General features: G+C 37.2%; 1 protein-coding gene across 2 annotated transcripts in view; it reads right to left on the minus strand.

The window, feature by feature from the left end:
• CDH19 (cadherin 19) overlaps nt 1-15,979 on the minus strand; it is a 77,180-nt gene that overhangs the window by 48,623 nt on the left and 12,578 nt on the right. For both annotated transcript variants that reach the window (XM_007524119.3, XM_060174014.1), the window contains exon 2: nt 362-661. In XM_007524119.3, coding sequence (XP_007524181.2) covers nt 362-556 — 195 coding nt within the window. In that variant the 5' untranslated portion in view covers nt 557-661. The remainder of the gene's footprint in view (nt 1-361; nt 662-15,979) is intronic.

Genomic DNA, 15,979 nt, shown 5'->3' on the forward strand with positions numbered 1-15,979 from the left:
AGCCAGGTGGTGGTACACCTCGTTAAGCACACATATTACCAAGCACAAGGACTTAGGTTCGAGGCCCCCATTCCACACCTGCAGAAGGTCCCCTTCAGGAGCAGTGAAGCAGGTCTCCAGGCTTCTATCTTTTGCTCCCTTTTTCTATCTTCCCATCTTCTTTCAATTTCTCTCTATCTAAAAACAAACAAACAAATTGTGTTCTTCATGCTCAAATTTTTGTGGATACTTAGGTTCCACTATCTTCTGGAATGTTTATTACAGAACATAAAGAAACCATCAACTACCAAATCTTCCTTTGCATAGTTCTTTTCGTCAATGAAGTCAATGTTATTTCCTGTAACACAGAAAAAAACAATACCTGGCCAATATGATATCTACTGGTATTCAATTCTTCTGGTACAGAAAAGCGGCTCCAAATCCAGCCACGTTTCTCTCTCACATGAGGGCCTGCTAGCTGCTTGAGTTTACATATCACGGGGTTTCCTGTTACTGGAACAGAAGGTGATTGGAGAAGAAATCCCAACATAAAGGCTAGCAGTGAGCAACAGTCCATTGTGCGTTGTGAATTCCAACGGATACCCTTCACAGTAGATAGTATGTGCAAACCAAATCTTATATTTCTTTATAACATGTTTTTTCTTCTTTTACTCTCAAGTATCTTTTCATATTCCTACAGAAGAAAGAAAACAAATTCTGACATTTACAAAATTAGATCTCATCACATAATTACTAAAGAAATGATGCAACTTCTGCATCCATAAAAAATGGTATAGGATATATACTTATCTTCCACTTGAGTCAACTTTTTATTTTGTAGTACAAAACTGATTTGATTAGAATAACTAAAAAATTATCTTTGGGCACTCTCCATTTTAAACTATAATCATAAATCTGTGTGAAGATTTAAAAAAAATAGTTATTTCTGCCAATCTCCTTTATGGGCAACTCACACTGAGATATTTTCTTTTAAAATTCAACCTACACCTATCTTTCTAAGTAAAACTCAAACTGCCCTATTGATGAAACACTCATGCAAGATTTGCCACTGTCTTCATCTTTTTCACTAAGAACAGCTTTCTAACTCTATTTTCCAAACCATAGTATTTTTTCCTTGACTTTTATTCTTAAATCACTGTGTTTGGGGTTTAAGTTACAGTATGGTTTACAGTGTATTTGTTTATAGATGAGTACAATTTCTCATTTCCCAGTGATAGGTGTCTACAGAACACTCACCTCTGACTCAAGATAATTTTCCACCATCATGCACCAGGACCCTAACTCCATTATACCCCATGGTCCCCTTTCTCCCTCAGTGTCCTTTGTTTTGGTGAAATACTGTAAAACCAGTCCCAGTTCCACTTTGCATTTCTTATCTGTTGCTAATGTGACTCTAAATTCAAGATGAAGCCCCTCTTGTGTGGGATGCCATGTCAACAAACCTAAACTTCCATAATTTTCACAGTCTGCTTGGTCAGAAAAGCCAACCATCCAACCAGTCACTCCCCAAATGACAAGCAAATTTTGGGTCTCTACTCACTGCCCCCTCTAAAAAAAAAAGTTGGATTACATGATCCCAACCAATCTGAATTTTTTTCCTAAGTAAATTGTTATTCTATAGAAGTTACCTACCTTCTACTCCATTTTGTTGCTTCCCAAAAGGAGACTGCTTCGTGATATATAAAGGTTGTCCCACCTGGGTAGCTCTTTAATGAATTCAGCAGTAGTTAATTAAATAAACAAGATGACAATAAAGTTTAAAATCTAGGGTATTTCATAAGGTCATACAAAACAAAAAGTAAAGACACCATCTGAATGATAAGTCAGTGTAAACTACTTACTGATTGATTATTACCATATGAAAGTCATGCTTGCCTTAACAAAGAAGTAATGTCATTAAAAAAAATACAAAAAAAAGTAAAAAACCATATTGCCTGTATAGAAACAGTTGAGTTCTTATAGTACACAAGGTGGAGATTTTCTGTTAGATGATAGATTAAAGCAATAAATAAATAAACAAAACAACTAATTTTTACATTGACCAGCTTCCATTTACTTCAAACTGAGAACAACTCACTTTTGAAATGACTGGTACTTCTCACCATTACATGCATACACAGACGACACACACACACACACACACACACACACACACACACACACACACACTTTTCTATATGTATAGCACTTCCATAGAAAAAAAAATTAGTTGTATGTTTAGGACTCATGGAGTTTAAAATAATAGATATACAGAGGTACTAATAACATATAATAGACTCAAGACTCATGAAGTTCTCATTTTTGTTAGGAATTATGCTTCTTTGAATTTTTACATATGAAATAGCCCAGGAGGTGGTGCAGTGGATGAAACATTGGACTCTCAAGCATGATGTCACAAGTTCAATCCCTGGCAACACATGTACCACAGTAATGTCTGGTTCTCACTCTCCTCTTATCTTTCTAATTAATAAATAAAATCTCTAATTTTTTTTTTTTTACATATTACTGAACATCCCCCGAAGGACAGATTTCTTCTGGATCTTTGGTTCTTGCTAGGAAAAGTTGTTGAAAAAATAGCTAAGAAGGGAGTCAGGCGGTGGTGCAGCAGGTTAAGCGCACGTGGCGCCAAGCACAAGGACCTGCTTAAAGATCCCGGTTTGAGCCCCCGGCTCCCCACCTGCAGGTGAGTACCTTCACAGGCTCTGAAGCAGGTCTGCAGGTGTCTGTCTTTCTCTCCCCCTCTGTCTTCCCCTCCTCTCTCCATTCCTCTCTGTCCTATCCAACAACAATAACATAGATAATAACTACAATAATAACTACAACAATAAAACAAAGGCAACAAAAGGGAATAAATAAATAAATATATATATATATTTTTTTTTAAATAGCTAAGAAAGAACACATTGTCATCAACAGGAATTTAGGGTTCCTCTACAGTTCTTTATAGATGTGATCTTTGTTTATAGTGTCTCTAGTGAAGGACATGAAGAATTTCAGCTGAAGTGAACATAAATTTGATTCTTATATGGGATGTTTAAAACTCATAATGCTTGCTGTTCAAAAATTGTGAAAACAGCTTTTGACAGCTGGTGAATACTGAACACTTTTACAACTGCATTTTTCTTTAGGGGAAAGATATTTTGTATGAACTTGAAAATAATCATGAACAGTGATAGAAGACTTTTTAGTTATATGTAAAATAGTTTGTAAAATTTATATTATGATTTTTTTTTTTTTGCCTCCAGGGTTATCACTGGAGCTTGGTGGGCCTGCACCAAGAATCCACTGCTCCTGGAGGCCATTTTTTTCTCCCATTTTCATTGCCCTTATTGTTGTTATTGTTATTATTGTTGTTGCTGTTGTTGTTGGATAGGATAGGATAGAGAGAAATCGAGAGAGGAGGAGAAGACAGAGAGGGGGAGAGAAAGATAGATGCCTGCAGACATCTGCGAGTGGAAAGCTGGGAGCTCAAATCAGCATCCTTATGTCAATCCTTGCGCCTTGCACCATGTTTGCTTAGTCCGCTGTGCTACTAGTAGCCTGACCCCCGTTATGATAGTTTCATGCATCTAAAAATGGAGAAAACTGTGCAAGGTCAACACATACACTATTAATGTGTATTGGGCCAGTGGAAAGCATAATGGTTATACAAAGATCTTTTAAGCCTAAAGCAGGGGGATGCCGGGTTTAATTCCCAGAACCACCATTAAGTTGGAGCTGAGACGTTCTCTAATTAAAAAGAAAAGGGAAAATAAAATATCAAGACATAGAAATACTATCATTTATACATATACTAACTAAAATTGTAGCAAACTTTAAATACACAAAACATTTAAAAAATGAAAATTGGAAGCTTAGCAGTGGTGTGCCCAGCTGAGGGCAAACATGAACAGGGTTTGAACTCCCATTCCTGTCCTAAGGTGGGATACTTCTGAGAAATAGAGCAAGTCTACAATTGTCTCTTTCTTCCTCTATATCTCACCCTTGTCTCTCATTCTCTCTCTGTCCTATCAAATAAAAAAGAAATGAGAGAACAAGGGAAAATGGCCACCAGAGCTGAGGAGTCATCACACAGTCACTGAATACCAGTTATGGCCCTGGTGGCAACAGAAACATACAAAATAAAACTAATAACAAGGACAACTGAGGGATTGGTGTTGGGTCACACAGTAGAGTCCACACATTGATCTGTGCAATGACTAGGTTCAAGTGCCTTTTCCTCAGTTCGAAAGGGGGAAGAATCACAAGTGACATTTCTTATCTCTCCCTTCCACCTTTTTATCTCTCTGTCTCTCACCCTTTATCAAAAACACAAAAGTAAAAATAAATGGCCCCAGGATTGGTGGAGTCCTGCAGATGCCAAAATATTGCCATAACCTTAGGGACAACAAAAAATTGTATTATAGAAATTTAGAACAAATTTGCATAATCAAATGTTCAATTTTTATTGAAATCCAAAATATTGTTACCATCCTTGTGGATTTAAACATGTCTTTACAATGCTGGTTGTTGATACATCCATTAAATCTCAATGACTCCACTAGTAACATAATTTTAGTTTTAGCCTTCCCTGCATTTATGCGGAACGTAAACAAAGTCACTTATCTGATACAGCTGTCCCGCTTATGGACTTTGGCATCTGCTTCTGATAGTGTGACAATGTTTCCTTTTCCCTCAAAATTAGTAGAAGCTTCATTGGATGTAATTTTTAATTATGTGCCAAAAACTATCCATGGCATTTGGATACTGCATGGCATTTGGAGGGATAAAATACACCTATTTTTATTTGCCTGTTTTTGTTTTACATATTTTGTTTTTAGTATTGATGTTACTGTTTTTGTTGTTGCTTATTTTTATTTATTTATTTATTTTTTGGTTGTTTGTTTTTTGTTTTTGCCTTCAGGGTCATTGCAGGATCTTGGTGTTACACTATGAATCCAACACTCCTGGAAGACTTTTTTTTTTCCTTTTTCTTCTACTGGTATTTGATAGGACAGAAAGAAATTGAGGGGGGCAGGTAGAGAAGGAGAGAGGTAGAGAGACAGCTGGTGGTCAAAGTCTTACTTTTTAGTTAAAGTGTCATCAAGATAATTCCTGTAGACTTTTGCACCATGGGATGGGTAGACATCAAAGTCACCAGAGCAGTTACTAAAAATAAAAAAAAGAAGGGGTGTATTAAGTAATTAAGAAAAGAGAAATGGAGCCCAAAATATGTAAAAATACAATCAGGATAAAGTATGAAGGGGAAAGAAGCAAAATCAAGATAACATAGAAAGCTCAACCAAAGGAGTCACTAAATTAAAAGGAAGCGAAACTAAGGAAAACGAAACATTTGTCAATTTTGCATTTGAAAACTTAACCCTATTATGTATTCTTGTATGAAATGGAGACAATATGTCAACATGACAACAACATATGTGTGAGCATAAATGATAAGGTTATTATCCCCGAAGCTAGATTTATGGCCAGCGTAAAAGCTCACTTGGATAGCTTGCAACTCTGCCCCATGGCCCTGGTTTGAGCTCCAAACTCACTGCACTGAAGGAAATTACAGTAGTGTAGTCTCTTTCACACTCTGCTTCTCTGTCTCTGTAAAAATAGTTATGGGGGGGCAGTAAGCCCAGTGATGTGCACATAGTAGTATGCACAAGGACTCGTTCAAGGAACCAGGTTCAAGCCCCTGCTCCCTAGTTACAACTAAGATGCTTCACATATGGTAAAGCAAGTCTGTAGGGGTCTATCTTTCCCTCTCCCTCTCCATCTCCTCCATTGCTCTCATTTCCTCTCTGTCCTATTGAATAAAAATATTTTTTTATCTTTAACTGTCACTGTCCTAAATGTGGGAGAATTTAATGCCAGAGCTTTAAATTATATGACATAAAATTCAACAGAATAAGTGAAGTCAACAACGTCTACTTATACACTATTTACAACATTTTTCTGTACTGAACAATTAATATGACAAAATGATCACTGAAAATATACAAATGTAAGAAATGTAATCAACTAAGTGAAAATTCTAAAGATTTGCAGACAACAGACAACCTGTAGTTCAACAGGCAACCTATAGTTTCCTTTCAACCGCACATGACAAATTCCCAGGGAATGAACACTTCCTGTGTCCTAATAAAATTTTGATACATTTAAAATGCTTTTATTAATGAAAGTTGAATTATCCAATGCCAAGAAAGGGAAGAAAAAAATCAATAACTAATTAAATTAAAAAAACAGAAATATACTAAAAATTATAAAAAGTGTCCATGCTTCAAAATTTTATGGAACAAGCAGTCAGAATGGAAAATGCTACTCTCACCCTAAGTAGAATACTGAGATTCAATTCAAATAAGTGGTAGCACACTAAGTTGAATACACATTATACATTGTGCAAAAACCCAAGTTCAAGACCGCTGGCCCTGCCTGCTGAGGAAAGCTTCAGGAGGGGTAAAGCCGTGTTGCAGCTGTTTCTTTTTCTATCTTCTCCTCCCCTCTGAACTGATTTCTGTCTATACCCAAACAATCAATCAATCCAATATAAAAAAGAAAGTAGTCAACAGGAATAAAAATGACCAGCTCCTGCATTCTGAAGATTTAGATGAAAATAAAAGAATAGTATAAATAAATTTTTGATAATACATTTGGCAACGTAGATGAAATATAGAAATTAAGCTTGTCAAACAGACAAAAGGCATCATGGAAAATCTGGATTATGCAGTAACTGTGATAGATAATCTGCAGGTACATATTTGTATGCACATTATTAATAGTTGTAAACAAAGAAGGAGAAAATATCAAACGTGTAAGGTCTTCCAGAAAATAATGGGAGGATGAACACTTCCCATTGAATTTTATGGTTATATTAATATGTTAATTTATGAGCACAGCATTGTTAATTATTCTAATTCACAAAAGGAAACATGACCCTCATACTCAGTCAACATTCTTAGTGAATATAAAAACAAATAAACTAAACAAGATGATCTATACATTTCTTACAGACACTATTTTTGTTGTTCTTGTTGCCTGAGCTTTACTGTTCCAGGTTAACTTTTTCAAGTAAAAAGAAGCATAGATGGGAAGGACGATATTTTAACACCAAAGCTCCTCCCAGTGAGGTGTGTGTGGGGGGGTGAGCTCAAACCTGGGACCCCAGTGTGGCAAACAGGCCCTCTACCCAAGTGAGTTATTTAGCCAGGCTTCTATATTTTTTGTTCCTAGGGACTGAACCTGAGACCTTGGAGTCCCAGGCATGAGAATCCTTTGCATAACCATTATGCTGGCTACTACTATCTGCTGTCTCACTAGTCAGATGTCTTCTTTAAAAAAAAGAAAAAAACTAAAAAATTGGCACAAACAAGAACAACAAACCCCAACAACAACAATAACTATTCTAAAATTTATAGATTAAATTATATCTGGTAAAAACTTTTATTTATAATAGTATTTTTCACCAAGTAAAAGTAACAGTTGTGTTTATTGCTTGAAAGAATTTTAAAATAAAATAATGCTTTAGACAATGAACCTAAAGACATTTGGTATCAGACAGTAAAAGATAGCAATACTTGAGAGACAAGAAACCAATGAGATGAGTCTCATAATCGCCGAAATTTATCGTCTGAATAAAGATTTTGTCTGAATTGATGAGCTGGAAGATGTCATGGCAGCTTTTTTGAAAGGGAAATTACTGAAATGAGATAGTTGCTTCATCAGAGAACCTGTGAGAACTGTCCAGTGATTCAATAGCTAGTTGGCTCTCAAATGATAAATGCAAGGAAATTTCATTCATCTGTTTCTTTTTAAAAAATATTTTTATATTTACTTATTCTCTTTTGTTGTCCTTGTTGTTTTATCGTTGTAGTTATTATTGATGTCGTCGTTGTTGGATAGGACAGAGAGAAATGAAGAGAGGAGGGGAAGAAAGAGAGGGGAAAGATAGACACCTGCAGACCTGCTTCACCGCAACTCCCCTAGGTGTTGAGTCAGGGGCTCAAACCAGGACCCTCACTATCCTTGTGCTTTGCACCACGTGTGCTTAACCCGCTGTGCTACTGCCCAACTCCCTCATTCATTTGTTTTAAGAACCACTTGAAAGCATTAGAGGAAGCCCAAACCCACAGTAACAGAATTAGGGTGTCTTATCAATATCCTCAGGGGAAAAATCTCAATAAAAAAAAAGCAAAGAAAGACAGAGGGAGTTGGGCGGTAGCGCAGCGGGTTAAGCGCAGGTGGCACAAAGCGCAAGGACGAGAGTAAGGATCCCGGTTCAAGCCTCCGGCTCCCCACTGCAGGGGAGTCACTTCAGAGGCAGTGAAACAAGTCTGTAGGTGTCTATCTTTCTCTCCTCCTCTCTGTCTTCCCCTCCTGTCTCCATTTCTCTCTGTCCTATTGAACAGCGACGACATCAATAACAACAGTAATAACTACAGCAATGAAAAAAACAAGGGCAACAAAAGAGAATAAATAAATAAATATAAAAAAATTAAAAAAGAAAGAAAGAAATATATATAGCATTGGTGAGAAAAAAGAAACTGCCCTGCCCTACCCCCACCCATAAAAAGCAAGGTCTTTAAAGGTCAGAGTATTTTCAGTAAAGTAACTCTTCCATAACAAAACTTAGAACTGTTATGGGGAAAAAAAAAGTATCCATCAGTTAAAATTTACAAAGTATTCAAAGTCAAGCTAAATAACCAGGTATATAAAGGAAACAGGAAGACAGAAGATATACCCATAGTAAACATTCTCTGTCAAGCAAGTGGAAGTAATGCAGAAATCATATAGATAATTTCTTTGCTGGTCCTGAATGTTAAAAGCATTTTCTATATAATTCATAAGAAACATCAAGTATATTTAATAGGGAAGCAAAAAAATGAATAAAAATTATAGAGTTCAAACTGCAACTGCATGAAACATACAGTACATATGACTCATAAAATATTATTCCTTGCCATCAAAAGGTAAAGCTAAATTGAAGAGTGATGTAGCCCATCTAAGACAAATCTCAGAGCGAGTAGAGTTGAAAGCCCCAACACATTTGAGTAAGCTTTCGTATTGTGAGATCTTTCCCCTTCTCCCTCTATCTCTTTATGTTTCTCTAGAAATAAAAAAAAAAAAAATGTTTCTGAGTGGTGAAGTCTGAGCAACCACAAAAGCAGTAGTAGTGGCAGAAGCGGTGGCAGGAACAGTAGCAATAGTAGTAATAATAGAACAAAACGCCAGTAGACTGTAGAATAGTTAATATATATATATATATATATATATATATATATATATATTTATGGACAGTGAAAGGAGAAGAGGACAGAAAGGGAGAAATGGGAAAAATGGTTTGAAGACAGAAGTATAAATATTATTTTAAAAACTAACACAAACGAGAAACTGATAGAAAATATTAAACACATTTCAAACATAAAGAGTGAAGATGTTACACCAAGGCACATCATGATGAGATTTCAGTGGGCTGAAGACAAACATCTGGAATGCAGCCAGAGAACTGACACTCATGTATAGAGGATCAACACTGCAGGGGGAGAGCAGGTATCTCTAATAAGTGGAAGCAGAAAACAGTGTTGAAGCATGCTTGAAGTTCCCAAATGCAAAAGAAAATAAATAAATAAATAAATAAATAGAGGTCAGTGCCAACTAAGACTTTTCTCAATCTCAGCCTCTTTGATCCCATCAGCTAAGTTGTCAGGTGTTGATGTAGCCAATGCAAACATGTGAGTGAGTTCAACCTCTGCTCACTTCCTTTGATAGTGTGGCTACATCAAACTGAACAGCTTCTGCACAGCAGAAAGGGCCACCCCCTGTCGCCAATGTAACAAACTATCACAAACTCAATGGCTTACAAGTATGCATTTATTCTTTTACAGGTCTTTTTTAGTTAAAATATTTTATTTGCCAGAGAGAGAGAGAGAAGAGCACTATTCAGGTCTGCTTTATGGTGGTGCTGGGGATTGAACCTGGAACCTCAGAACCTCAGGTATGAAAGTGTTTATTTCCCCCATCCTTCTTGTATAATTCTTCAGTACAAAGCTCCAAAAATGACTTTAGACCAAGCCCCACTCTTCAGCAGGACTCTGCTTCCTCCATAGACTGACTATCCAGTACAACCTGAACCTCAGGCTTCCATTCCTTGGCTCATGGCTGTCAGAGTAGTAGATTCTAAGTTCCCTGCTTCGTTTTCACCACTGTTGCCTTCTCTGCTGTGCCAAATCACCCTCTGTTTCTCATTACTTTAATATATATATATATACCTTTATAAGTGATTTAGCTAATCTGGCCACCATCAATTACATGCTAACCAATTGTTGGCTCTAAGAAAAGACAGATTGATTCAAAAACTAAATATCAAAACAAGCAAGCTATATGGCAGCACATGGAGGTTAGGGGTGAGGCCTGCATCTTATCTCATTGCAGCTCCCAGCCACCCATTATACCATGTTACTCTCTGGGTCTAGCCATAAGGTCAGGCTCCTCCATCAGGTCACCAGGTGAGGACAAGCCAGATGTCCCTTTGTTATTCAGTCAGGACATGCATCCCCCAGGCCTGTGCAATTCAGGCCCAGAGGTTGGATTAGGCTGTTTTATAAATGTTTAATTTCCTGTACCCTGAGGCTTGGTTATCATCTTTTCCCTAGCATGTCTTTTTAAAATGTAGAGGTGGCGCTGGAAAGGTTGCATAATGGAATGCAAAAGGATTTCCCCGGGGACAAGTTTGTGGTGCACCTGGTTGAGTGCACATATTACAGTGCACAAGGACCCAGGTTTGAGCCCCCTGGTCCCCACCTGCAGGGGGAAAAGCTTCATGAATGGTGAAGCAGGGCTGCAGGTGTCTCTCTGTCACTCTCCCTCTCTATCTCCCCCTTCCCTCTCAATTTCTGGCTGTCTCTATCTAATAATAATAATAAAAAGCTAATAGATTTTTTCCCACTTGAAACTGAGATCCCAGGTATAATTCCCAGAACCATCATAATCTAGAGCTGAGTTGAGCTCTAATTTCTTTCTCTCTATCTCTCTATTGTTAAAAATAATAAAATAAAGGGTGACCAGGTGGTGGCGCACCTGGTTGAGCACACATGATGTTATAATGCATAAGGGCAGAAGTTTGAGTCTCTGGTCCCCCGCCTGCAAGGGGAAAGTTTTGCAAATGGTGAAGCAGTGCTTCCGGTGTCTCTCTGTCTATCTCTGTCTTTATGTCCCCCTTTCTTCTTGATTTCTGACTGTCTCTATTCAATAAACAATAAAGATAACAAAAATGTAAAAACTAAAATAAATACAAAAACAAACACCTGAAGATGCATAAATTAAGGCATTTCTTCCCAACAATCTCTTCCTTTTCTACTCTGTTATATTCCAGTTACATTGATTGCATTTAGAACTCAAATTAATACAGTGCATTCTCCCTGCCTAAAGATCATTAATTGAATCCTATCTTGACCCATAACAGACAACATTCATAAGTTCCAGGCACTAAACCCTGGGTGACTTCCGGAGCCACCATGCAAGTTATCAGAGGCAGTAATAAGAATATAAAAAGGTAACTCGTGGACACAGGGAAAATATGTTAGTTACAGATTTGATAAAAGACTTGCATCTGGAATATATAACTGCTTACTTAATTTTTCAGTTATAAAAAAGAAATCACTACAGTAGAAAAAAATAGACTAAACATGAAGGCAGACACACCACAGAGAAAAAAATAAATAAGGGATATAGGTCCCAGAAAATGCAAATTTCTTTTCAACAGGGAAATGCAAATAAAACCACAGTGAAATATTACAAAACCTCACTAGAATAGTCATGTTTTAAAAGACTGATAAAACCAAATTCTGCAAAGATCTGGAGTTTCTGTAGCTTTTATACACAGCTGGTGGTAATATAAACTGGCATTGCCACCACAGATGTTGGGCAGTTCATTAAATATTTAAAGAGCACCTATAATATAATAGAAAACTAAGAGAAAATACTTCAAAAAGTTTAAAAATGTGGTCAGTCATTTAAAACAATTTGGCTAAACCCGCAATATACTGAAATTTACTTAATTAATCAAAATGACTTATTTTTATACATTTTCCCTTTTGTTGTCCTTTTATTGTTATTGTAGTTATTTTTTAAAATATTTTATTTATTTATTCCCTTTTATTGCCCTTGTTTTATTGTTGTAATTATTGTTGTTGTTATTGATGTGGTTGTTGTTGGATAGGACAGAGAGAAATGGAGAGAGGAGGGGAAGACAGAGAGGGGGAGAGAAAGACAGACACCTGCAGACCTGCTTCACCGCCTGTGAAGGGACTCCCCCGCAGGTGGGGAGCGGGGGCTCGAACCGGGTTCCTCGGGTTCCTCAGGCCGGTCCTCATGCTTTGCGCCAGGTGCGCTTAACCTGCTGCGCCACTACCCGGCTCCCTATTGTAGTTACTATTGCTGTTGTCGTTGTTAGATTGAACAGAGTGAAATGGAGAGAAGAAGAGAAGACAGAGAGCAGGAGAGAAAGATAGTCGCCTGCAGACCTGCTTCACTGCCCGTAGGTAGGGAGTTGGGGGCTTGAACCGGGATCCTTGAGCTGATCCTTGTGCTTCTCACCACGTGTGCTTAACCCACTGCGCTACCACCCGACTCCCAATCAGTATGATTTCTTTTACTACCTTACACCTAGAAAAAACTTTCCCGATAGTTCTTTGTGAGTCAATTTTGAATAAAATATGAGTAAGTAGGATGAATAAGGAAAGTTCAACTCATAAAACTTTCACAATTACAGGTTGACACCTTATAAGACTATTGTCATAAATATGTTTTATAAATTCATAAGCATACGCATGTGAAATGACACACTCAGAGAAATCTCTACGGTGATCACCATGATAGTGGGAACTTAACGTTTGCTTATAGATACCTGTCACATTGTCTTTCCTCCTTAGGTTGTCTAAGGTAAATGTGTCAAATAATAACACTCATTAAATCGAGGTGGGTTTTTCTACCATATGCTGCACAGATTTCTTTTCAGACTCAGCCTGATTGAAATTTCAGAGTTAATTTTAAAATTAAGTTGATTTGGGATTTTTTTTGCACCTCCATTTCATAAAGCAGGTAAATCTCCTTTCATTTAAACCTCAACATGAAACAATTCAATATCATCAGGAGGTATGCCTACATGGGGAAGTAGTGTGGCTTTGTTTGTGGATTTCCAAATTTTCTATAATGGTCAGACACTACAGGGGAAAGGAAAAACATTTCAAATAATGGTGCATGTATGATTGAAGACTGTTGGCAGCTGTCAACAGTGCAGACTAACAAGTAGTCTGGGTCAAGTTCAGGTTCACAAGGAAAAATGCTAAGAATTAGCAAGTCGGGAATGGACCCATGAGAAAAGTGAACAGTGCTCATTTCACCCAATACCTGCAACCCTGGTTATAGTTCCCAGTCAGGTGAATAATTGATTAAAAAAAAAAAAGTCTGTTTAGTGTTTCCATATAGAAAAATTGTGAATGTTATTAAGGTGTCTCTGTTAGTATTTTTCAAAGCCATCTCACTACCAATAGGTATGTTTATAAATTTGTATCATATAAAAACAAATCGGCATATATCTGAACATTCAGAATGCATAGAAATCATATCAACTTGATATTAATACAGCATTTAATAATATTATATAGTTGATATTTGAATACTAGTATCCAGATCATGAGTGCATTATATCCAAGTATGTTCTTTTAACTCTAAAACTGAAAAGTCCATTTACTAAAGGCATTAGCATAGTCTCACAAGAAGAAATGTACATTGAGAAATTGTACATGACTTGCCCAACACCAATTGGCTAGGCAGTAGCAATACTAAGGCTAGAAACTCAGTCTTAGAAAGGTACAATAGAATTTACATTTTAGTGAATTGAAAAAAGAAACTGCACAGATGTGACAACTGTCGCTGAGAATCATTTTATTTTAAATGAATAAGGATCCATCAACTACCATTGCAGTATATGGATCAGTCTGGAAGCTAGACACAATAAAATGTTTTCCACTAGCTCTTAAAAGACATACCCACCCCACCCACCCCCCACACACATTTGTTTTAATGATTTTTTTGATGTTAAAACAGTACGTAAAGGTAAGTCAGAATGACGGATTTAGTGATTTGTGGGTAGAGGTAAACTTGAAATTGGGGCAGTGTGGTGGTACACCGGTTTAAATCCACATAGTACAAAGCTAAAGGACCCATGCAAAGGATCTGGGTTTGAGCATTGGGACACACCTGCAGGGGGTCACTTCACAAGTGGTGAAGCAGGTCTGCAGGTAGCTCTGTTTCTCTCCCTGTCTTTATTCATTTGTTTCTTTGTCAGCTAGGAGAATTGAAAACTTTTACCATTACACAGTGAGAAAAAAAAGTATCAATAAATACCTTTACATTTCTTTATGAAATAAAGTAAAAAATACAATATTTTTAGTGGAACTAATGAATTGCTTAATTTTTCCATATTATATATTTTCATAAGAACAATTTTAAGACAAAAGGATTTCAAACAAACTGTTTTACAGGTGGTATAACAGTCACACGAGAAATAAGTATAAGATACAGCTTATCAACCAGCAACGGCTACATTTAAAATAACACAAAAGCATCAAAGTTCAGTAAAAGAAGAGAATTAGAAACAAAGAAAATGGTTTCATCATTATATTTTTAAGAACACAAAAATAGAGAAGGCCCTGATGTTCTGATTTTAGATGCAGCTAGAAATATCATCCCTGAACTGAAAATTTATCAATGGTTGAAAATTCCTCATGATAGATTTCTGATTTTTTCCTATTTACCCAGTGAACACATATGCACACCTAGATATGTTACAGATTATAGAGTGGCTTTACATAAATTTTGGTTAGCACCATATTGAAGATCAAAAGATTGCTCTTCTTTTCTCAACTCCAATATTACTTATTGAGGAAATACTGACGTGCAGGATTTTGTCCCAGACACATCAGTATATTACTCCAAAATAAATCATCAGTGTATGGTACCCTCAACCAAACCATCTTGTGTCCTTTTGGGGACCCAAATTCCATCATATGGACCTGGGTCCCCAACCTCCCCTTATGCTCCTCCTGTCTATCTTTTTTGTGGTTGTTGTTGCCTTCAGGGTTATTGCTGTATTGCTGGGGTTAGGTGCCTGCATTACAAAGCCACTGCTCCTGGAGGTCATTTTTTTCCCCATCCTGTTACCCTTGTTATTGTCATTGTTGTTGGATAGGACAGGGAGAAGTCTAGAGCAGAAGGGAAGATAGAGACAGGGAGAGAAAGATAGACACCTGTAGACCTGTTTCACCTCTTGTGAAGCGAACCCCCTGCAGGTGTGGAGTCCAGAGGCTGGAACCTGGATCCTTATGCCAGCCCTTGTGCATCATGCCATATATGTTTAACCTGCTGTGCTACAGCCTGCCCCCCTTCTTCTTTTATGTTCCTAAATCTGCTGCAATAAACTAGAGTTAATTAAGGATTTAACCCTGTATTATCCTTTTCTTTGTTTCTTCAATTCCATTTGTAAGTAAGATCACCCGTGTTTATTGTTCTGCTCCTCTCAAAACATGATCCTCTCTTCCTGTTGTATCAAAGGAGATTATATCATCAATTCTTACAACTGCGTAATAGTCCATTATGTCTACATGTCACCATTGTAACCATTCATCTGCTGTTGGGAACTCGTGTTGTTTCCAAATGTTGGTTGCTACAAATAGCACTGTCAGGAATAGGAGTGTGACATATATACAGTGTTTTTAGTTGCCACCAAGGTTATCCCTGGGGGTTGGTGCTTGCAAGATGAATCCACAACTTTCAATGACCTTTTTTTTCTCCATTATTTGGTAAGACAGAGAAATTGGTAGGGGAGGGGAATATAGTGAGGGAGAGAGACAGAGAGACAACTGAAGTACTTGCTTTATTTCTCCTTAAACTTGCCCCCACTACCACCACCACCCCACCTCCCCACAGGTGGGGAGCA

The sequence above is a fragment of the Erinaceus europaeus genome, chromosome 15 (genome assembly GCF_950295315.1).
Source record: "Erinaceus europaeus chromosome 15, mEriEur2.1, whole genome shotgun sequence".
Taxonomy (NCBI): domain Eukaryota; kingdom Metazoa; phylum Chordata; class Mammalia; order Eulipotyphla; family Erinaceidae; genus Erinaceus; species Erinaceus europaeus.